The sequence below is a fragment of the Myripristis murdjan genome, chromosome 22 (assembly GCF_902150065.1).
Source record: "Myripristis murdjan chromosome 22, fMyrMur1.1, whole genome shotgun sequence".
NCBI classification, from domain to species: Eukaryota; Metazoa; Chordata; class Actinopteri; order Holocentriformes; family Holocentridae; genus Myripristis; species Myripristis murdjan.
This window is the reverse complement of record NC_044001.1, coordinates 11,808,816-11,832,797: the sequence shown is the minus strand read 5'-3', so window position 1 is coordinate 11,832,797 and position 23,982 is coordinate 11,808,816. Positions and strand designations below refer to the sequence as shown.

Sequence of the window (23,982 nt, the reverse complement as noted above, 5' to 3'; positions counted from 1 at the left end):
GAAAAATGACACAGATTCGAATACAGCGGTCCCTCGTTTATCGCGGGAGTTACGTTCTAAAAATAACCCGCAAAAGGCGAAATCCGCGAAGTAGTCAGCTTTATTTTTTTACAATTATTATAGATGTTTTAAGGCTGTTAAACCCCTCACTACACACTTTATACACTTTTCTCAGACAGGCATTAACATTTTCTCACTTTTCTCTCTTGTTTAAACTCTCAAAGTTCACACCTTCGTAGAAAAATAAGTCCAGTATTATAGCGATCAAAGATTTATGTAAATTTGTCTGAACGCATTCTGTACTGTACAGGAGACACGGCACAGAGGAGATTGATTGACGATGGTCTACAGTCCCTTAGCCAATCAGGACACAGAGCACAATGCGCTGTTAAAAAAAAAAAAAAAAAAAAGCATGCAAAATTGCACTAAAAAAATTCGCGAAACTGCGAGGCCACGAAAGGTGAACCGCGTTATAGCAAGGGATAACTGTAGTGAAACTTTTTTTTTTTTTTTTTTTTTTTTTTTAATTTGAGATTTAGTTCTTTGGCCATATCGCTCAGCTTTATTCCCCACCCCTAATGGCCGATAACAATATGAATACAGATATTTTGTAAAAATCTAAATACACAAAGCAGGTGCAAAAAAAATGTGCAGCTCTTCAGACGAGCCAGTCTTCAAATAATTAAGTTGTTAATAAGCAAAGTCCACCTAGGTTTTAATCTGTTGCTAATGTCACAGCTTTATCAAACGGCACATTCCAGCGGAAAAGGTCACAAAAATGCCAAATTTCACAAATCAGTGTAATATTGATAGCAAAAACATAGTACAAAGCATTTTAACATCGACACTAGATTATAAGAAACGCATTTTGATTTGATTTAGTTTTGATTTTACAGTCCTGTAGGTTAGATACAGAGTGAGGTGTCACTTTGCATCAACACTACCGGTGCTGTTCGTTTTCAAAATGTCTGTATTGAGTTGGTACGTGAGCACTGCTTCTTGTGACATCCCTATATGGGATGTGCACGCCCATGCAGGTGAAATCACAGGAGGCAAAGCAGAGGGAGACGGAGGAATGGACAAAGGGCGTGCGAGAGAAAAAGAGAGAAACAGAAAAGAGAGAGGGAGAGATGGGTGTGTCAGGGCTTGAAATAAGCCTGATGGCAGCTGTCTGCTTCTATCTGATGGGGGGGAGCAAGCGAGAAAAGGACAGAGAGCGATGAAGAGATGACAGACTGAGCAAAGGTAAAAATGCAGAGAAACAGAAAAAGAGACAGGGAAAGACAGAGGGAAAGACACGGGGCGAGGGAGGGAAAGAGAAAGAGAGCGAGCGAGAGAGAGAGAGAGGGACAGAGATACGCAGGAGGAGACAGAGATAACATCTCTCATTCCACAGAGACCACATCCTATTCCGGCTATCCACAACAGTCAGCACTATGACAAACCGTGTGTGTGTGTGTGTGTGTGTGTGTGTGTGTGTGTGTGTGTGTGCGTGCATGCGTGCGTGCAGCGGTACGTGAGCACGCGCACCTGCGAGCGAGCAAGTGTCAGAGTCACTTTACTTTCACCTCCAAGTTAAATTAATCAAAAGAGATGTGGCTAAAACCTGATGGCTAACGCGTGCATGGTCATACATATGTATTAAAGCATTAAAATGCAATGTTCTAATCAAGCGTGCACACACACACACACACACACACTCAAGCACACAGTGGCACAGATTGGCGGACACAGAAGCAGGGAACAACACGTACCGGCCTCAATTCAGCGAAACTGGGAGGCATGGAAACCCATGAAGGAGATAGCAGAGGGCTTCACGGTGAGGAGGGCTGCTTATTAAGCTCCTGTGTGGCCTTCCTAACCCTCATATCGCACGTAACACGTTACGTCAGCGCGATGCTCCGACTGCTTCGTACAGCATGTTGTCATGACATGGCAGAAGCGTGTGCACCAGTCATCAACATGACTCCAGCTGTGGATGTTTTCCCCCACTATGTGCATGAATGTAAACAAAAGCTGAGCTGAAACAAACTACATACTTGCATAGCAGGTTGCAGGTTGGAGTATATTTGGCACTCCAAACACTGTATAAGGCTCTTTTTTTTGACAGTGCATGACGCCTATGAAGAAAACTTAATATGACACTTAATATCATCCAAATTTTGGATACTGTACTATTGTGGTATAGCATCTTTGCCTGGTTGTAAAAGCTGCATTAAAGTGAAGGCGTGCAAGTTTCTGAACTTTTTAGACTGTTTTACTTCTGCTTGGTCATCACACCCCTGTGTTACGGCTGTACGCGTTCCTTTCCCTCTCCTGTCCTCCCTGTAGCCCCGCCCAGGTGTGCTACATCTGACTGCGCCACGAGGTGCACCTGGCCCTGGGAATGAGGCGCTCAACACTCTCCTGCAGCAGAAGGGAGAGGCTGCCTCTCAGCCTGGGATTTTATCTTGCTGTTGTGTTTGTGGCTTTTGTAGTGTTGGTATGTCTTTATAATAATAAGACCCCTGGATTAGGTGCTTTAAAAGGGGTTGTTAGAGTTTTACTTTGGGTCAATAGGGGAGTGTTGTTCAATGTTATCAGATTGGTTTGATGTTTTCCAGCCCAATAACGGCTCAAAATCTGCCCAAACTGATTAAAAAAAAAAACTGGCCAAATATTTTTGATAATAAACAATGCAAATGAATGCATAAACAACAACAACACTGTTGGGGCTCACCACAATTCTTCAATATGGCATAAGCTGATTCAAAAAAACAGAATAAATCATATGATAAAACCATTCTCCATTTCTGCCCTAAAAAATAAAGAGGCAGCTCAAACGCGGTTATTGGTTGACAGCGCAAGCGTGTGTGCAAAGAGTGAGAAAAGCCAAATAAATATGGATAATGTTGGAAGCAACACAACCGAGTAGTGTTTGCATGTGTTTATAGTGTTAGCTGCAGGTGGATGGTGATGATGGTAACTTGACCAGAATGAATAAAAACTGTCATATCAAAGTAAAGTATGTATGTATTGAAATTTTTAATGTATTTTAAAACCTGTCCGAGTCAAACCAGCCCAAATCCTGAACCAGAAACACCCAACCTTATTTATCAAAATCTCTTGTGTGTAAATATCTTTTGAAGGCACCAATAATCATTCCTACAGTATCATCACAATATTGATCTAAAGGTATTTTGATATTTTATTCTGTCCATATCAGCCAGCCCTACAGTGAGGATCACTATTCATTTTAAATACTACAAAACCACCAATACCAAGCTTATTTCTCATTATTTCAATCTACTGCATGGGGATGAGTGTGTATCAGCATTTGAGGACCTCTGATTTTTTAAATGCCATTTTTTTTTTTTTTAAGCTTGGATGCTTCAGTTGGACGCCACCTAATCTGGGCAGTGGAGCAGCTTTCATTGATTTCAAAGCAATGATTTCATCCATTCCCTTGGACGGCTGTTCTCTGCAGTGAAACGTCAGGGTGAGGCTGGAAACACACGACAAGACTTTGGTACGATTCAGAGCACTTTCAAACCTATAGTACATTTGTTTTTCTTCCAGCAGAGGTGTTCATGCGCTGGCTTTGTTATATTTCACAAAGCATATTGAGTTTGAAATTTAATGCAGGAATGGACTTTTTCCTCCCAGCAAAGCCGACCTGGAGCATCAGCATGTGCCACATCTGGGGATCATCCCATTGGCTATCAAACTCTGTGTGGAAATTGCGCCTGTTGTCCTAATGTATGACAAAGGATTATCCCGCTGTTTATGAAATGAGATTCTGAATAATTAACTGATCCCTTTTTATTTAATTTCTCGGTTTTACAGTGCAGTTTGTGGAAACAGGGGCTGCTGCTGACACGCCTGCAAGTTAAACAAACATGAATATTTTCTGAAAATGTCTCTGTGATGATAAACTCCAGGTTTAACCCATAATGCTTAGGGTTCCCGGTAATTGGATTTAATCGCAGTTGGATCTATGCCCCCTCCAAAGGATTTTGACTCAACATTTGTTTGAGAGATGAACTGTTTTGATCGAGCTGTTTTGATCCCGAGAGCAATTCCTGCGTTCCCGTATGACCAAATGAACTGAACTAAGGGAGAAACGGCTTTAATTTAATTGCTCTAAACGAATTAGGTGTGAAAATGAGCTCAGACACAGTCAGGATGACCAACACAAATTTATATACTCCTTTCACACCCGACTAGTCACCCACGAGTTACGGCAGTCAGTGTGAAATGTGTGAAATAAGTCTGTGTGATAAGGTCGACCAGCGTGAGTCGACCTCAGAAAACAACCCCGGTCAAGATCGGGGTTGAGAGCCGGGTCACACTCTGCTCCGCTCGGTGTTGAAGTTCAGAGCTTAGCCTGTGTCTGGAAGCTGACCACGACACAGCTGGAGACATAACTTTACAAAAGCAACTTTGATTGGTTTTTGGTCCCTCGCAACTTTCCGGTCTCGAGCCTGTTTATGTGGCAGGGCAGCACTATTAATCATAAAACAAATATAAATCAAAATTGCAATACTGACTGCTTGCAATTTTCAAATCACCAGAGGCAGTCATTTTATTTATTAGGCGGGAAGAAGTTTCAGACAGCTTCCTGTACAAGTTAATTTGATGCAGAGTGCTCGAGTCAATAAATGAAGACACATACTGGCAGAAAGCCTTTATTTTATTTGAACCTGGCAAATCCTGACTAGTCATCACACTGCGCAGATATTTGAACTAATGTATTTTTTAAGCAGAAACCTATCAGCGGAGGTAAAAAATAAAATACCCTTCGAAATTTTCACTTACCATTCCAACAAAAATATGAAATGCAGCATATATTTTACATTTTTTTCCATGCATAAGGCATTTTAATCCTTTGATTGTTATGTTATGTCTGCCTGCTGAAGCCAATTCACTGAAAGAAAAATCATTTGCTAACCCTTTCAGTGGAAATGTTGTATTGATACTAACAAAAAGTTTGATTCCAAAAAGAAATCCACCATATTGAAAACAGATATAGTCTTACAAAATAACTGATGGCAGAAAATGAAGAACTTTTTAACTGCAAAGAAACTAACTGAAGTTACTGGTTGACTGACGGACAACACTTTTACAGACAAGATCCTCCAGTTTAAATCTTGGTGATGATGAGCATCAGGTACAGCCATTGAATATCAAAGTTGATAATTCATCAAATCATGATCCCTGTCCCCCTAACGCTCCGCCCCCCCCCCCATTCTGGGACGCAATCCCACGTCAAAACACAACTTGCTTTACAACAACCTCCCGCTCCTTGGTATACGAGGCTTTCTCCAAACCCATCTGGGAAAAGAACAAACACATCATCTCCCCCTAGAAAAGCCTTCAAGGCTTTCATTTGCTGCTCTTTTAAAAAAACACCAACGGGTCCTCCAAGACGCTATAGCTGCATCCAAACACACTGGTGCACTGCCAGTAGTCGATGTTTTCTCCGCTTCTCACAGGGCGGGCAAAGCACGAAGTGATATTTTTTTTGTAAACGAGTGTGGGCTTGACACATACGAGGTTTTACATTATTTTTCAAGTGGTGGTGGATCGATGCACTTAACCTGTTTTAGCTTGAATAAAGTACCTTAAAACAATTGCATAAGCAAAGCAGTCAGCAAAGGGTTGGGACCAGGTTATATTTTTTCCCATCATTGAGTCATATTGTGTTGGAATTAAGTTCTTAGTACATTATGCTGTTTCAGTGATGATGTTGTCAAGACTGACATATAAGAAGTCCGACTCTCTGACTTCCTTGGTTACACAGACTACATTGTAAAGAAAGTTGTAATGGACATTGTAATGGACTCCTGTGTGTAGTTGCTTGCTCCGGGCACTTCAGACAAGGCTCCAAAAGGCCAGAGCACCCACTGCGACCTTTTCACCCTGACTCTCAAACACACAAACTCTCTCACACACACACACACACACACACACACACACATTCTAATGCCACAGCCAAAAGGGCTGACCTCTTTACGCTGATTAACATTCCATTGGGGGAGGGGGAGAGACGAGGAGACACTTTCCCTCACCTTCCCGCTGCCTGTTTTGCTTCTTTCTACTCAATCTCTCCCCCCTTTCTTTCGCTCTACCTCCAACTGTTAGCTCTATCTCTCCATTCCCCTTCTGGCTTTGTTCGTTTGCTTAAGTGCAATCACCCCTCCCTCCTCCTCCCCGACTCCGTGGTGCTTTTATTTCGCTCTTTCTCCATCTTTCTTGCTCTCGTTCTCGTGCTCTCCTGTGGTAAGGTTAATGTGTGTATGTGTGTGTTGTCAGGGCATGTTGAGACAGGCCCTTCGCTCAGCTCGCACATTTGCAAGAACTTGACTGACTCACCGCATGTGTGCGCAATATGTACACTCACAGCTCTCCGGGGGTTGCAACCAAAATTTGCATTCTTTGCATGCGCACACAAGTGCACGCACATAGACACAAACATGCAGACACACACCCACACCCACACTTTCTCACTCTGGCAATCAGAATAACCAATAAATTATAATAGCATGAATAGGTGTTCCATTAACTTCTCCACACCTCCACTGTTTTATTAAGACCTGTGACTGATGCAGGTCTCTACACCTGCTCCCTCTCACTCTCTCTGTGTTTGTGTGTGTGTGTGTGTGTGTGTGTGTGTGTATTTGTGTGAGAGAGTTATATCTGTACTGCCACCTTATTTTGCATCCCTTCTGCTTGTTTTGCAGAACTGCGTAGACCCGCATCTGCATCTCATATATGCACAAACCATTTATATTACTGCGCCCTATGATTGCGCACTGATGTTCTTCTTTGTTCCAGCCGAGCTGTCCCTGCATTCACCCACTTTCTGGTGTTTTCTTCACGATCATATTGCACAATTTTCTTGCCAGGAATGCACAATTACTTTTGTGATCACTGTCACATGGTGTCAACAATGATCAGAGAATTGTTTTTAATGCTTTTTTGAGACAGATTTTTTTGGTCATATAATTGGATCTACAGTATCAGTAGCAAAAGTAAGAAATACACATTGGGTCCAATGCACAGGAAAGGTTTTAGTAGGAATATAGTTGCTTAGATGATTCTATGAACTGTTACTAAAACAGTTAAAATTAAGACCTGATAAATTTAAATTCAAAATCAATCACTTTTCATGCTTACTATTGGTAAAATTTAAGACATCTTGAAGATTTTTTATTAAACCTGCAGACACACTGTATGAGACAGATCATAGAGATGCTGGCACCAGTGAATTTGCTCCACAAACATCTCTTTAAACTGGTCCATCTTGCAGGAGTTGTGTATAGTGGCAGACGTTGAGAACAGAGGTGGTGTTTTCACTGGAAATCCTGCCTCACTACTCTGACAGGCCAATAAACACACCTGCAGCATCTGTGTGGCCTCTCTGCGACTCGCTGTGGGCACGACAGACATCCTGTGCAGTTCTGCCATCGCGTTGCATTTCTGGTATAAATTCAGCATTAGAGTTGACATTACAGTTGATCTTTTTTTTTGCCTGTCTGCACTTTGTTATAACCCCATTTCTAACCCTCAAGAAGTGAATCTGTATCAAATGCCATTACACAATGCAATACTAATAACTACCTTCTCCTTTAAAATGATTGATGGCCTGTTAACATTATTTAGAGCACATAATTTCAACATGATACAGTACTTTCTGAGGAAGACATGACTTGTGGTTGAAAAAAAAAAAAAAAAACTAGCCCTAACCCTTCCTAAGAGACTTCATTTTAACCAATTCTAACCAAGACAACCTTGTGAATAAGCACTGAGAAAGAAAGAAAGAAATTCAAATTTCTGACTTAAACAGGGACACATCATGATGTGTGTACCAACACAGAACCACAGTTGGGCTAAATACACGTCAGAGCAGCTTGCTGAACTGGAAAGGTTAACATGGTCACATATGAGTACATGCACACACAGGCACACACTCAAGGTGAGTCATAAAAATTCATACAGAAGGTACCTAACTACAAAAACAGACTGAGGCATGAAGCACAAAGCATGAATTCCAGTTATGATGCACGACTTAGAGGAGAAATACAAACAAACGATGAAATAACATGCGATGAATACTTGAGGCGACAAAAGAGGGATGAAAAGGACAAACCTACACGTGATGCACACCAACAAGTTAGCAACCATACATACACAAGATGCACCCACCCATGACCTTGCAGTACACAGGAGTCAAGGTTCGGTTCACACCACGGTTTGGACATCACATTTCGATAGGAGTTCGGTAAAGCATGTCCGTTGTGTTTCCGCACACATGCCGCGCAAGTGTCGGACCTGAAATTTTCCCACACAGCTGATTTCAAAGAAGCACGCAGGCCGTCTACTTCCTGCGTGTCATTTGAACTCGCCAGAGTGTGACTCTGTCAGGCGCCAATCAGCTTGAGCCAAGCTGAGCAGGACATGTTGCTAACTCGCTATCGGCTTACTGCCCAAGGTTTCCAGGTGGAACTGGCACAAAATTTGGTTCCACATTACATTTATCAATCTTCACAAATAGATGACTTCATGCGACTGCACACACCGAACCGTAACAACTGTACCGTGATGGTTCAGGATGAATACATGTACCGTGTCGCCTGTATCACTCACACAAAAGAAGTGACAGTCAAAAGGTGTGCGATGATGTGCATGTGTGTTATTCTCTCTTTCTCACTGTGTGCTGCATCTGTGTGTGTGTGCATTTGAGTGTGCACCAGACTCCAGCTGAGAGGGGGAAGCAATAGCGATTCCCACTGACCTGAAAACTAGCTTGCCAGCCACCTCAAAATAAAGAGGAATGGAAAAAAGCGGGAGAATGTCACTGAGCACAAGGGCAATAAAAACACAGGAGGAAAGATTTGGAAATACTGGAGAGAGGCAGCGGTGTGGTAGAGACAGATATTTGGAAAAACACACACATACAGACACACACCCCAGGTGCACTGGGGGATTAGGGAAAGGAACAGGCCTGAACACCCCTTTGTACTGTCTACTCAAGAGAAAAGAATGAAGGAGAGATGAGAAAGAAAGAGGAAGGATAAACAGAACAAGAAGGAAGGGATCACATATGTGACATCTGCACACACCCAAAGGACAAAAAAAGAGAGTGTGTGACTGTGAGAGTGACTCTGGATGTGTGTGGGAGTGTGTCCCTTTTTGCTTTTGTGACTCCTGAGGTTCCCTGCGGTCAAGAGCGGATCCTCTTTCTCTCTCGTGCCCTCCTTTCATACACTCGTTCCCCTCTTTTTTATACACTCTCTCCTCATCCCCTCCCTCTCTTTTAGCGAAGAGCTGAATGGCCCTCTCTCCCTGATGAGTGACTGATGAATGAAGTAGCTCTTTGAAGTCAAGAGTCACAGCAAGGCTGGTCAAGCGTGAAGAGACGTCGGACAATAGACGGCAGAGCAAGAGAGAGGGGAGAGGAAGGAAGGGAGGGAGGGAGGGAGGGAGACAGAAGAGAAAATGCGGGTGGGGGGGTTTCAATATTCATTAAGGAAGAACGTCAAACAGGGCACATCCATGGAGAGAGAGGGAGAAAGAGGGACAGAGACAGTGTGTGTGTGACACAGAGAGAGAGAGAGGGAGAGAGGGAGAGAGAGAAAGAGAGAGAGAGAGAGCGTGCTCTGCATCTTTGCATGAGTGCCTCGAAGCATTTACATTGTGATGCTCAGCATGCAAAAAGCCAGCAACATGCAAGAGGGAAATAAACCAAGTCATGACTGAGTGACATCTTTCTGGAACAGGGCTATCGGCCTACAGGGACTGCCTGGAGGTTTAGGGTTTCATGTGCCTCAAATGTCTCTACTATACTTCCTTTATCACTATGGATACACATAAACCAATGGATTGCTTGCGGGATACAGTGTTTTTTTTTTTTTTTTTTTTTTTTTTTTTTGCTATTTATTCCTCTGAGGCGCTGTGGTAGGTTTATGCCACATTTAAATTGCTTTTAGTGGTGTCCATGTTGTTCTTGTTGAATTGCTGTTTTAACTGTGTTGGCTGTTGTCTTCTGCAAACCACTAGTCTTCTTATCTTGTTCTTGTTATTATTTCTTCTTATCTTGTACCGGTTATTTATTTTGCAACTGCTACATTCAGCACTTTATTTCATTCTTTATATATGTATATATTTTTTACATTTCCTGAATTCCAATACCCTCACTTGCAATTTATTATTTAAATAATATTATTTATTTAAAAAAAAAAAAAAAAAAAAGTATCAAGAGCAAACAACCTCTAACAAAATTTACAAGGGAACCAAGAAAAATGAAATGAAATGAAATTCTAAAAATAATGAATGGTGGAGAAAAGGATACTAATAACCAGAAAAATGCATAGAGTATGTACCTATAGGCATAAATTTAATCTACCATCCAGAGACCTATCAATTCGTTAAACTCATTTCATGAGTTCAGAGAGCTGTTAATAACTGGGCACAGAGTAGTTCAACTGAATGTGCACTTAGTACTTGGAAAAAGAAGGCCTTGAATCCTGATTGGGAATGAAACTACATCCTTTAGTTTCCTCCAAGGTATAGAAGAATGACAGTCTCGCCAGGTTTTCACTGAAAATCTCAGTAAAAAAGATTTACAATGGGATAAATCTAAGCCTCCAACATTTCTTGGATCATTTAATGTGTGAAGGACAATGGAGCACTTTATTTACAATATACAAGCTTTATCCGGGCCACTGAGGAAGCTGACAGGTGGATAAAAAGCAGCCCTGAAAAGAGAAAGTTTTTCCATTTTGATTACTGATGGAACACCAATGCAGGCTGATACTTAGTGATAGCCATTTAGATAGCGCCATTTGGATCTTGAGTGCAGATTAGTTAAACTTATCTGACAATCTGTGGGATTTGTGGGTTTAGATTTTATTTAGAAGCCAAAATAAGTGAAGCCATTTTGCCTCATAAGATTTTAAACGGTTGGAAATGTAGCCTGTTCAGTCAGCAGATTTAAAGCTAACAGAATTGGACAAGTTTCACTAACTGCTATGTACAGTAAAATGTCATCAGCATATAAAGATATGTGATGAGTTGTTCCCTTAATAGTAATGGGGTAATGAAGGGATGTTGTCTAATGAGCTGTGTTAATGTCTGGAAGAAAAGAGTGAACTGGAAACCTAGGCTCCATACAGAACAGTACAATGTTAACTTGTATACGTCAAGTGCCTTGCTCAAGGGCTCCTCGGAAGATGCTGAATTTCCAAAACCCACCTCTCTGTTCTCTGAAGTACCACCAGCCCTTTGGATACAGTTAACTTGCCAGTGATAATGTCAGTCTCTATGTCTGTTAGCCATACAGAAACAAAAGCTTACATGCTACCACTTTGCGTCATGCAGCCAATCAGGCAGCAAAACAGGCGGCTGTTTTAATGAGAGCCATTGTTTTGCTATAATCTGATCAGCTCATGATCACTGAAAGTGTGTGGTGGTCAAAGGAGACAACATTTCCGAACAGAAGATAGTATATCATTGTATAAAAGTTGTCAAAAAATTACTGTCCAGGGTGATAGGTGAACCTTTGCGATTAATCCACCAAGGACAAATTTTGTCAGCATTTGGGGTAGTGTTAATTTTGGGCTCTGCTTGCCCCCCTTCATAGGAGTCTTTCTCCAGAACAGTTCAGCAGGGCAAATGCTTGCTGACACAGGGGTTTAAACCTGTGTTATCTGGTTCAAGGACAGTCTCCCTGCTCATTATGCCTCCCTGCTGACCAAATACAAGCACAAACTACAGCAGAGACATTCAGATTTGGCTGACCAGATCTGCGGTACTGTAAAACAGAAATATGTAAGTGGTCAATCAATCTGTATTAGCCCTGCCTTTATCTACAATAAAACACCGAAGCATATGAGATTAAAAACACTATGCTGCCTCGTGCAAGACTTTTAGCCTAAGGGCGTATTCACATTGGATCAGGCATTGCGACAAAAATGTAAGAAATCTCATTCATTTTAAATGCAGTAATGCATTTTCGCATGCCGCAAACCACAAGAACATCCAGTAAGAAAAGTAAACCAGAATCAACTTTTGCTGCAACGCAAACCAACGTCACACTGCAACGGCCAATTGCATAGCTGGCAAGCAGACACCAAACAAATGATCTGTGTTGATGCACAGACCTGCAGCATGGTAAGCCCTTAGTAGGAAATGGGTATCCCCTCCTTATAACTCTAAACAGCCAACTTATGAGTATGTTAGGACCATCCAAGGCAAAATCTGAAATATTAATATTTCTTTTTTTTTTCCCCACATACACGTTTTCTGAATGTCGCAAGAGTGTGTGTTTTCCTTACATAGGTGCTCCTGTAAGTGATGTAATAGCAATGTCTTTGTTGCTTAAGGTTGGTTGTGTGGACCCAGGAGTCTTGTTCCAACCCCCTATTAAACCCACACTTCCATTTCCCCCCAGAATTTAGTTAACACTGTTTTACACAAAAACGTACAAAAACAGAGCAGACAGGCATTCAGCATCATGCTAAAGGACACTTTGACAAACAATTAAGATACATTATTTGTCGTGGGAAACTGAATCTGTGACTTTCACAAGACCTAACAGTTTAACCTCTGGCCCATCATAATTGAACTGGACTATAATCCCCGGCACTCATGTTCATTTGTCTTTAAAATTAGACAACAGACACTCCACAGGCAGATTTTTCTATCTGTGCACATAAAGCAGTCAGAGAGATATAAAAAAATCAGGGTTTCTACAGCTTACAGCTTCCCAGGGTGAAGGTGGGGGAGGGAGAGACAGAAAAAGAGAGAGAGAGAGAGAGATAGAGAGTGAGAGAGAACACCACACTCCTCCCGTGTTTATCTCAATCTCACATCAGATCAGATCACTGGCGGATAAAAGCACTTCCTGACGCATCACTTCCTCTCTCTGGAGGAAGCTGACACGTGCTAGGAACCCAAAACGACAGGGGTGGTGGTGGGGGAAGAAGAAGTGAAACTTTTTCTGTTGGAGAGAAGTGAGAGACAAAGAGAATGGAGGGCGACACAGTGGGGGGAATTGGAGAGAATCATCAGGGAGGGAGCAGAGCAAAAACACGAGACAGAGGGAAATGAAAGGAGAGAGAGAGAAAAAGGTGAAGCCTATATACTTGTGCCCCAGATCCACACGGCCGCGTGCACGGTGAGGAGAGGAGGAGGAGGAGGAGGAGCAGTGAGAGACAAAGAGGTGAAGAGACACTAAGAATAGTATAACTGGATTAGCTTTAACACCGACCCTTTATTCACCAGGGTAACACTCCCTCGCTCCGCCGCTCACTCAATAGCTCTATACAGCAGTTAGTGGAGAGGCCTGTCCCACTTTTTAAACTGTTAAACCCGACTCTGCATTGGTCCATGTCGAGATTCCCAGATAAGGTGACATTTATTTAACCCTTATTTAACCAGTTCAGCTGACAGAGAACTCTTACAACGACCTGTTGTTTTGTGATGTGTTGACTGATATGATTTTTATTAAGGCTGATACTGATTCTGACATTTTTAACTGAGGCTGCAAATAGCCGATATGTTATGCAGATATTCACTATCTTTAAGTTTGAGACTTACTATGCAAAAAATAATAATAACTGGAAAACTATTGGTAGAGTAAACCTTTTTTTTTTTAAATGAAAAAATGTTTTAAAAATCATATGGCGATCAATTTCACAGATATTGCAACTGTGATATGATTTGCAATTTTAATAGGAATGATAATTTTGCATCATATTTTCCATTTTCACTGAAAAAAAAAACTGTCAAAATGATGATGGTGTGATCTTTGCTGGGGTCTGTACCAAACAAGCATGTTTTATTACATTTGGAGAATATTCATTCATTCATACATACATTTTGAATTATTTCGAACATGTATGTACAAATATGAAGCCAGGGGATCTCTGCGGCAAAACAAATAGAAAGATATACTGTTTAACAAAAATCTTAAAAAGGTGAGGGAAGATGTGGACACATTGATATCCGGCAGATATTGGTCCAGTATATCGGTAAATTGTGAAATCTGTGTAACCTCAGTGTGTGAGTGGTGTGAGAAAGACAGAGGGGAATAAGCACTGGCCTACAGTGACAGGATTCCTCTTGCTTAACGGAAGTCAGTGAGAACAGCACATGTGTGCGCACACACACACACACACGGATGTACACACTGAGCTTCAGAACGAGCAGCTTTGGTGATCCACAGCTCTGCCCTAGAGCGAAGCAGACAAAGCAAGTGTAGCAGAAAGAGGAAACTGTCTTTCTCCTTCACTCCGTCTTTCCATGAATGGCATCAGCAGTTTAGCTCTCCTGGTGGGAGTCTCACACGCACAGGGGCCAACATATGCACATGTGAGCACGGACACACACACACACACACATACACGCTCTTGGGATGGCATGATGGGCTAAAAAAAAATGGAGGGGAATGATGGGAAAGAGAGAGGGCGTGCAGGGAAGGATCCACAGACAACGCTATCATTCATGCTCTTTTTGGGGATTTGGTAAAAGTTAGGCTACTGTGTATGTGTATCCAAAGGAGACAGTCCCAATCAGCTAAAACTCCTCCCCCTAATTCAAAGAGGCAGTCTGGGATTTGCATTTTTCCCACAATTCAATTAACACGCTTGTCAGCCTCTCCTCTCCATTCACATGCCTCCTTTGGCCATCTCTCACTTGCACGCACACACACACACACACACACAAACACACACACACTCTCACAGATACACAGTGAATTCATGAATAGATTCATTTATTCATAAACACATGCATGCAGAAAATGGGCGCGTTTATTTATTTGTTTACAAATAAACGAGGCCAGCTTAGAAATGGAGATGGAAGTGGAAACTCCCAGGTCACATCCTGTCTGGACCTGTCACATCCAGGGACATGAAAAGACAGTGCAGTTAATGGATGCAGAGGGGAACAGTCCCTCGGGATCTCACTGTCTCTGTCCCGCTCTATCTCAGTGAAGAAAGAGCAGAGGAGGGAAGAAGGGAGGGGAAAGACAGGCAGAGAGGAGAAATGGGGCGCTTTGAGGGGGGGGCGGGAGACACTTAGGACCAGGATCTACCAACAGACAGTGAAGAGACAGGGCCGAACCCAATTTAGAAACCAGGAACTAGGATCAGCCGCAGACGCGCTGACTTTGCCGAGGGGCCAGCTAATGACTATGGCGAAGCCCTTGTCTGATTAATAGCCTGTAATCCCATTCTCATGGCTAGCACGCCGTAGCATTCCATAGTGCCACTCATTAACCACCATAGAAATGCCTGCTAATCAGTCGGTTGCTTTTGGCTAGCCAGGCTAATGCTAGGCTAGGCTAATCAATAGGCAGTAATCCTGTTGGCGGCAGCGCTGTAGCGTAGCGCCCCTCATTACCAGCCATAGAAATGTCCACTAATCATTCACCGCACGGCTATTTGTCCTGACGGCTGAGGAATCACTTTGGTGGGGGGGGTGACATTTGACAGTCGGCAGCAGAGGGTGGAAGAGACAGAGTGACACAGAGAGCCACAGAGGCTGTGTAATGATTAAGAAACATATCACTCTTCCTTTTCTCTCTGTCTGTCCTCTTTGTTGTGCGTGCAGCTGGATCAGCCTGGAAAGGCTTTGCTCCGCGTCAGTGTCATTCACGTTTTATCAATCAATGAAAAACCCTCACCGATCCATAACGGCTAATCAATATTGAAGGCTTGCAGGCAGACAAAAGACAAGCGTTCATAGACCACCAAGAGAGAGCGCTCAGCACTCGCGGCCTCCCCTCCTCCTCTGTCTCCATAACATGTCAAGGTGAAGCGGCTGGAGTGAAATCAATGAGAGCAACAGCCTCAGCTGAATCATAGTGATTCACATTTCTGACAAAGCAGCCTTTCTGGATAATCATCAGTTTCAGTGTTGATCCTGTGAACCTCCCGGATTAAAAATAGGTCCAACAATGCACAGATATTCCTACCGCCCCTTACAGAGATTCAGTGTTGGCTCGGTTTTGGTTTCACTCAGGCCGTTTTGCATCCCTGACTGGATTCAGCACGACAGTTTTGGGAAGGGGCACGAAATGTCCGCTGCAGAATGGCTGTAGGTGGGAGGCGGTGTGGAGTTCAACTGAAGTGCTGCACGAAAGCATCAACATTTCCTTTTGGGTAAGAGCCAAGAGTTTGGGTGGTTAGGGTGGGTTACGGGTTATGCTGACCTGAGGGACGAACCTGAGTTGAACTCTCCCGGTCAAGAGGGAGCAGTGGTGTAGCTGGGAGAGGCATGACAACACCCCCCTCAAGCTACTGCTAGAGAAAAATCACAACGGAGACATCTCGCCCTGCCATGTGTGAGTGAATTATCTTCTGACTATATCTCAAGGCGAAACAGTCCTCACTGGTATAGAAAACCTTCACGAGCAGCCCCGTGTGAAGACCACTTGCTTGACCTCATCACTTACTGTTGATTTGTTTGTCACTTAAGGCTAAAAATCCAGCCACAGAGCAAATCTAGAACCCAGGAAATTAGTTCGGTTATTGCTGGAATGAGAAACGTATCAGTGAAATATGCTCACAATAGCAACAATTAACAGTTTATAGAGCACAATTTGAAACAAAGTTACACACTGCTTCCCAGAAAAGCAATTAGGGAAAATAATAACCGCAACTAACTCTAAAACCAGCTTTATAAAATAAAATAAAGCAAATGTAGCAATTAATCTAGATACAAAAACTAAATAAAAAGCGAGTTTAGAAAGGTAAGCTTTTCAGGGTAATTTAAAAAACAAGACAGTGAAGAAGCCGGGCGAGGCTAGAGCCGTATCTTCAGCCAGCTCTGATGCCCTGAGAAAGGCCAATCATCTTTGGTTATCAGCCTGGATTTGGGAGCTGCTGAAAGCGCCTTGCCCAAGGATCTCAGGCTGCGATTTGGCTTGGAGCGGATTAAAAGCTCAGGGATGTAGCGAGGTGGTCGTCCAACACAACTCATGTAAGGTGATCAGTGAAATCTTCAAATAAATCATTAAATTCGTAAAAGTTTGTGGGGTAGACAAAGAGGGAGGGATAGTCCTCTTTGCTATGCTCATGTTACATATCATAACTTTGAATCAAAAATATTTCGGTCACATTAAAAAGGTGAGTAGTAACACAAAAGGCGGCTAAACGGAGCTGCCCGTGTAAATTCCTCACAAAATCAACACAAAGCAGACGAGGCAACACCAATCACAAACAGTAAACCCAATCAGAGAGTTCGCTCCGGTAAACCAAGCGAGATTGACCCACGAGGGAAGGAGATTTGAGCCAGGTAAGCAGAGAGGGAATAACCAGCTCCAAGGATGTGGGAATGTTATCGGGAATGCTGGAACTCAATGCAGCCGGACTCGGGATGAGGGGACGTAACCGGCTTTGGAGCGCCCGGCCGCCAGCGCTTAAACCCGGCTAATCTGATTGGATTAACACAGACCTGCCTGGCTACACACGGCCTACTGCCACACATGTGCGCGCACGTGCACCCGTGTAAAGATACACACACACACACACACACACACACACACACACAAGCAAGTCTGTGTAATGCAATCTACTACAGCTTCCTGAAGTTCACTGGAACCCTGGGTTGGCCTGGCCGGCCGATGGCACCATACTGGGCGACCACATGCACGCGCATACACAGACACACACACACACACACACACACACAGAGCCATCTTAGAGTGCAGTGATTTGTGCTGTGAATCTGAAACAGACCTATTGAAAGAAGAGTAATGCCCAGAGCTTGACAACCGTGCTAATTGACTAGCCCCCCCCTCCTCCTCCCCAGCAATGAAACTAAACGTTTTCACCCCTCTGTCTTTTCAATCATACTCCGACGGCCCTCCTCTCGTCCCACACTCATTCTCCCATCCCGTCCTCTCCCTCATTGTACCCTTCATCGTCTCCATCTCCTCTTCCCTCCCTCCCTCTCTCTCTCCTCCTCATCCTCCTCCTCCTCCTCGCCCCTGCCATCCTCTCCTCTCCCCTCCCCTCATACTCATACATGTAATCATTCATTAGAACCAAGGCAGTTGTCCATTAGGCAAAGCAGCCATTTTGGAAATTGCAGCAAATCTTCCATGAAAAGACATTTCCTCTAATGCGGTAGTCACGCTCGGAGGGAGAGGGAGAGAGAGGGAGAGAGACATAGAGAGGGGGGTGGCGAAGGAGAAAAAAGAAAGATGGGCAGGGAGAGATGGAGAGAGGAGAAAAGGGACGGAGAAAGAGGGAGAGAGGGAGAGAGAAAAGAGCCCGCCGGTCATAAAGCCACCAAGCGGAAAGCAAGCCTGCTGTTTGATTAGGAAATGACACCATCACGGAGGGAGGGAGGGAGGGAAGGAGGGAGGGGAAGTGTTTTAGAGGCAAGCAGAGAGGATGAAGAGGAGGCGGGCGAGAGAGACAGAGAGTGTGTGAGAGAAAATAGGGAGTGATTTGAGAAGGCCGAGATAGAGGCGGTAAAATTAGCCCCATCACTTCACTTTGCTTACTAAGGCGCTCCGTGACACACTGGGATCAAAAACAGACACTCACATGCACACAGGACAGATGGCATCACCCATCAGAAAGTGTGTTTCTCATTTGCGGAGAGTGACGGGGAGCTCCTCAACCAATCCGAAGCCTCAAAACTAAGGCCTCACGTCAGGGTTTGCGTGTGTTTTCTTTCACTACTTTCTGTCGCGCACGTGTCTGTATTGGAGTGTCCCAGGGGAACAGTGAAGAACATTAAAACTGATACAAGAGGTGGAAAATGACAGAGCTATCTCGACTGGTGCTCTTATGTGTGTGTGTGTGTGTGTGTGTGTGTGTGTGTGTGTGTGTGTGTGTGTGCTCTTCTCTAGTGATGCCACTGTTCATTTTGATCATCAAAGACAGATCTGTCTCTCCTATTACCGGCCATTCATCTCAGTCCATCTCGCTCCCTACTTAATGTGCCTTCCTCCGACTCTGACACACTTGAACTGCGCCTTCATCTTTGTGCCTCTGAAACTCAAAACTGCACCACGACCTGAGCTGCACTCTCAAACACACATTTCACCCATAAACTGAGTTTCCATCAGATGTTCAGAAATGACTGTCAGCTGTCTGATCGCAACCTCCCACCACAGTCATACCAGATCATCATTTTGAAGGTGCCTGCTGAGGTTCATATGGCCATTAATTCATTTATTTACAAATCAGGATGTACTGAAAATAGCAGGATTTAACAGCATTTCATCAGCATCGATACGCATTTGTGCTCGCTTCAAGTGGAAATTTTTCTGTTCATAGTGAGTTTATGCAATAAAAAGTGATCAAACACATCTGATGAATAAAATGTCTCAGACTTGGCATGATAGGCTGGATGAATGGTGCAATGTTGTTGCACAACAGTTAAAAGTGTCTTAAAACTATATATATATATATATAAGTGTCTTATACTATATTATATTGGTATCATGGTGTGAGAATGGGGGGGCAGCGGGGACTTTGGATATCATAAAGTCATGATACGGTAAGTGTTGTCTTTTATTGGTTTAGTGCATTAGAGTAAAGCAATCTGCTGTAGCTGTTCTGTTATTTGCCTCTTCCTGCAGGGTCATCATATGCACATTACTGATGATTGTTTGTAAAAAAAATTCTTGCGTCGAAATATCACATGAAAGCACCAACGGTCATCTCTACAAGATATTCAGAGGGAAAAAAAATACCATATTTGATTTTGTCTGTATCAGCCAGCCCAAATTCAAACATTCAAAAATGTCTGTCAACTGCTTGATCACAACCTCCCACAACAGTCATACCAGATCACCATTTAGAAGGTGCTGCTGAGGCTCATATGGCCATTAAATTGAGCACTGCAATATTAATATAGTTGCATTTATGTATTTTCATCTTCAGAGGAAAAAAAAGAAATATGACCAACATTAGCTGGCACTGAAAAACAATAACTTCTCAAATCTTTACCAATCTATTCTTGCCTTTTTTCCATTTGTCTTGTGAATGTGGTCCTCTGACAGCAAATGGAAATGGGCCTAATTCACTTTTTTTTTTTTTTTTAATAACATTTCACGTGTTTGTATAAAATTCACTTGACAGCTGGATGGAAACATAGCACTAAGAGTGATGATGCATGTCATCATTAGAACTGCTGCTGTGAGGCCAAAGATTTCTAGATAGCCTGTTTTCTCTTTCTCTGTCTCGTAGTTTCTGGAGTTAACAGCGCAGCTCCAAACCGCTTCCTCCACTAAGTGAACAGCTCTGTTGTACGTCAGGCCCGTAAATCTCTCGCCGGCTGGGGCTGAAGTCTGATCTTCAAACCATCTCCACCACACCGATCTGAAAACCATGCGTACCACGCTGCACGGAGAAATCCCTCACCACTGCTCTGTAAACACAGATGATCTCTGTCTGTGGCCTCATAACCACTGCTACCGCCCTGAAAGACAAATTTCCCTGTAGCATTACCAAGTACTACCGCAACGATAAGACACACAAAGACACAAAAAGAGCCAGAGACAGGGAGAGAAAAACATGCAGGGAGACAGGAAAAAGGGAAACAATGACAGAGAGAGAAACCCAGGGATGGAGACAGCGCTTCCAGTCTCTGCTCGGAGCTCTTCAGTGCAGCGATTCACTTCTCTTCCCCTTGGAAGCGGAGCAGTGCGTAATATGGAGTAACACTGTTTTTCTTCAGGGTGCTATTAAGCTTATAGTCCCTTGTTTCTCCTGTCAGGAGCGATAGGATAGTCGATTGTACCAGAGGCAAAAGATCCTCTCTCTCCGCCGCGCTCACACCCACACATACATAGCTAGACCTCTCTCCCACTCTGCCTTCCTGTTTCTGTCTGTTCCTATGCCTTCATCAGGTACACGCACAGACGCACACACACAAACAAAGAGTTTAGGCTTGGAAACCATGTTTATAAAGTGATGAAAGGCTGTCTGTCCTGTGTCCAGTGTGATATCTCAGCTCACCATGCAGAATGGTCGCACACGTTATCACCTCTGACCGGGGGAAACCACGGGAGCTGGGACCGACGCCAGCAGCAAATACCAGTGCTGGTGTGTGTGTGTGCGTGCACGCCCGTCTCTCTGTGTGTGTATGTGTATCCCAGCGGTAATAATCACCCGGATTAGAGTGGAGCCAAACCCCTGCAGGGTCCGCTCTTCCCCCACAGCCCAGCCCTACCCAGCCTGCAGCTCTGATCCCCTGTTTGAGGAGCTGAGGGGTGCAGAGGAGCCCGACTGACATATTTCCTCCAAGCCCAACGGACAGACAGACAGAGGCAAAACATCTGTCTCTCTTTCAACTCCTCCATATTCCTTAGCCCTCTTGGTCCTATTGACTGCACACAGCTAAAATAAAATATTGAACAAGCTTAGGCCACGCAAAGACACCTAACCATTCAACAAGCATAGCCTTTAACCACAAGGGTGCAGGGAAATGGAAGTTGATGCAGCCGTCAATATGTCTGGGAGAGGGATGTAATATGTTGGCAGCAACAATGGGGAGGCGTGGAGTGTGAATGGGTTATAACTTAATAAGAATGCGCACTGTGTAGAGCTACCTTGCAGCCAATGCGTGGGATTATTACCGAGTGGAAATGTTGCGAGGATGTATAACAGCTCCTTGTCTGGAATAAATTCCGCTGAATCGCCCTGTTTGATTCAGTGGGAGGTCGCTCTGATAACGCCACTTATCAACAATTGTCCAACACTGTTGATCTCCTACGGCATTTGTGTCAGCACAGTGTTGCAATGGCAGTCAGCGGTTGTCTTTCACCATCTTTTATCAATTCCTGAGAACAGACTTTTCTGGCTATTGCTTCATACCATGCCACAACACTGTCCCACCCAGCAGAGACAGACCCTTTATCTCACAGCTGCGCCACTCTTAAGAAACTAACTCAGCCAAACATTCTCATAATAAGCCTGCAAGGGCTGTCTGTGGTTTTCAACACTGAGAACTGCGACCTTATCAGACTGATTTTTTTTTTTTTTTTTTTTTTTTTTTTTTTTATCTAGTGTGGTATCACAACAGCAATTTTGAGGTTAATTCTGCCACATACCAGCTGCACGTATTTTAAGTTTCTGTTGTCCTATGGGTATGCTATAATATCCTTCCAAAATTTAATATTACTATAGCCCTGTTTAGAAAGGGGCAACCGGCTCTATATTTTGGGAATAAAAGATGTGCAGAAGACTATTAGAGTTGGTGGATATTGCAGTTTTGTTTGTTTGCGGTTTAGAGATTTTTTTTTCCCCCAATACAAAATCTAATGAAAAACAACTCATATGGCTGTGATAGCATCCTACAGGGGCACAGTGCGTCTGGCATTCAACAGTGAGCTTACGGTTACCTTAACACACCTCAAAGTGCGTTGGGCACCACTGTCATACTCTTACAGGACGATAGATGATAAATTTAATTTGGTGTAATCTTCATAAATGTACCATAGGGTTATTAGACATTTTCTTTTCTGTCCTCGACTAATAACCCAACTCGTACACACGGGTTGGCTCACATAAAAAACATTTTATTATTATTATTTTTTTTTAATTTACCTTTGATTTTTCAACTTGTTCTCCTTCTTGTTGAGGACTCCCGGCACACAGTTGGTGAGCTCGGTCCAGTCGGCGTGTAAGCCGCAGCTCCAACCGGTGGAGAACCGGGAGAAGAGCCAGGTCTCCTTGCGGTTCGGCCGGTAGCAGGTACATTTCTTCTGGCCCGGTCTGCAGTCGCAGGGGACCTCCAGACGGACATTCTGGACCAGGTGCCTCCCGAAGGTAGTCCCCCCTGTTTTCTGGATGTGCAAAAACACAATCACGTCCTCTCCCTTGATTTGGAAATCGATCGTCCTCTCCAGGTCCCTGACGGGGAAGTAGTATTTCTTAACGTAGTGAGGGTCCGGAGTAGGGAAGATGTCCCCCTCGTCTTCCTCCGTGAAATAACCGTGCGGGGAGCCGAAATTGATCACCCCGGGGGCCACGTACTGATAGAGAATCAGCATGAAACACACGGATCCCACGACGATCAACAAGAATTTGCTGCTCCTCTCGACCATGTTCCTTCCCAGTGCGGTTCATACAGTACGCTACCATTTCCCAGACAAGCCGACAACAGAGAGCAGGGCGCTCGGCTTCTTCATGCTCGCTCTCTCGCTCGCTCTTTCTCTCTCTCTCTCTCTCGTTCTCCCCCGCAAGAATGATTTTTGTCGCTCTTAAGAATGACTCATTTCGCTTTAAGACGACCGGCGAGCTGGACACATTGTAAACCGCAGCCGTTCAGCACCATGAAAGACACATTGTAACTCGTTAAAACCCCCTGGCTGACCCTCCCCCGTTTACTTACTTTGCTTCCCCTACCACACAGGCTCACTGCATCACCATGGAGCTATGTACCCAGGATGCAGCGCGACTCCTACCTTTTCAATACTACGCTCTCTCTCTCTCTCTCTCTCTCTCTCTCTCTCTCTCTCTCTCTCTCTCTCTCTCTCTCTCGTAGAAAAACGAATGAAAGGGGGAGTCGGTTTAATTTCTTGGTTGACATGCATTGCATATCGCACATTTCCATGAAACCACCAAACTCATTTTTACCCGCCTTTTTTTAATATTTAGAGAAATGCAATTTATACTTAAATCAGTACATTTTAGCCTCCCCTACTTTACTTGGAAGTAAATGCATCATATTCGTTGCTTTTTTTTTCTTTTTTAAATAATACAATTTAATTGCAGGTTATTTTAATCACCAACTGGAGGTCATACTTCATCCTCTTTTTTAAAATTATAATTACAGCACTTATATTTGGCAAATTCATTTCAGAAAAGAGCATTGATTACAGTGACATTTCAGTTTGGTGAGCCGCACACACACACACACACACACACACACACACACACACACACACACACACACACACAGTCTGCAAACATGCAACAGTTAGGCTTCTTCACAAAGCTGACAGAGAACATGCAGGGTAGCCTAAATGTG

General features: G+C 43.6%; 1 protein-coding gene across 1 annotated transcript in view; it reads right to left on the bottom strand.

Annotated features, from left to right (window-relative positions):
- The window catches only part of hs6st1a (heparan sulfate 6-O-sulfotransferase 1a), a 59,992-nt gene extending 36,590 nt beyond the window's left edge, over positions 1-23,402 (bottom strand). The window contains exon 1 of the mRNA XM_030082079.1: positions 22,557-23,402. Coding sequence (XP_029937939.1) covers positions 22,557-23,056 — 500 coding nt within the window. The 5' untranslated portion in view covers positions 23,057-23,402. The remainder of the gene's footprint in view (positions 1-22,556) is intronic.
- Between the last annotated feature and the right edge of the window lie 580 nt (positions 23,403-23,982).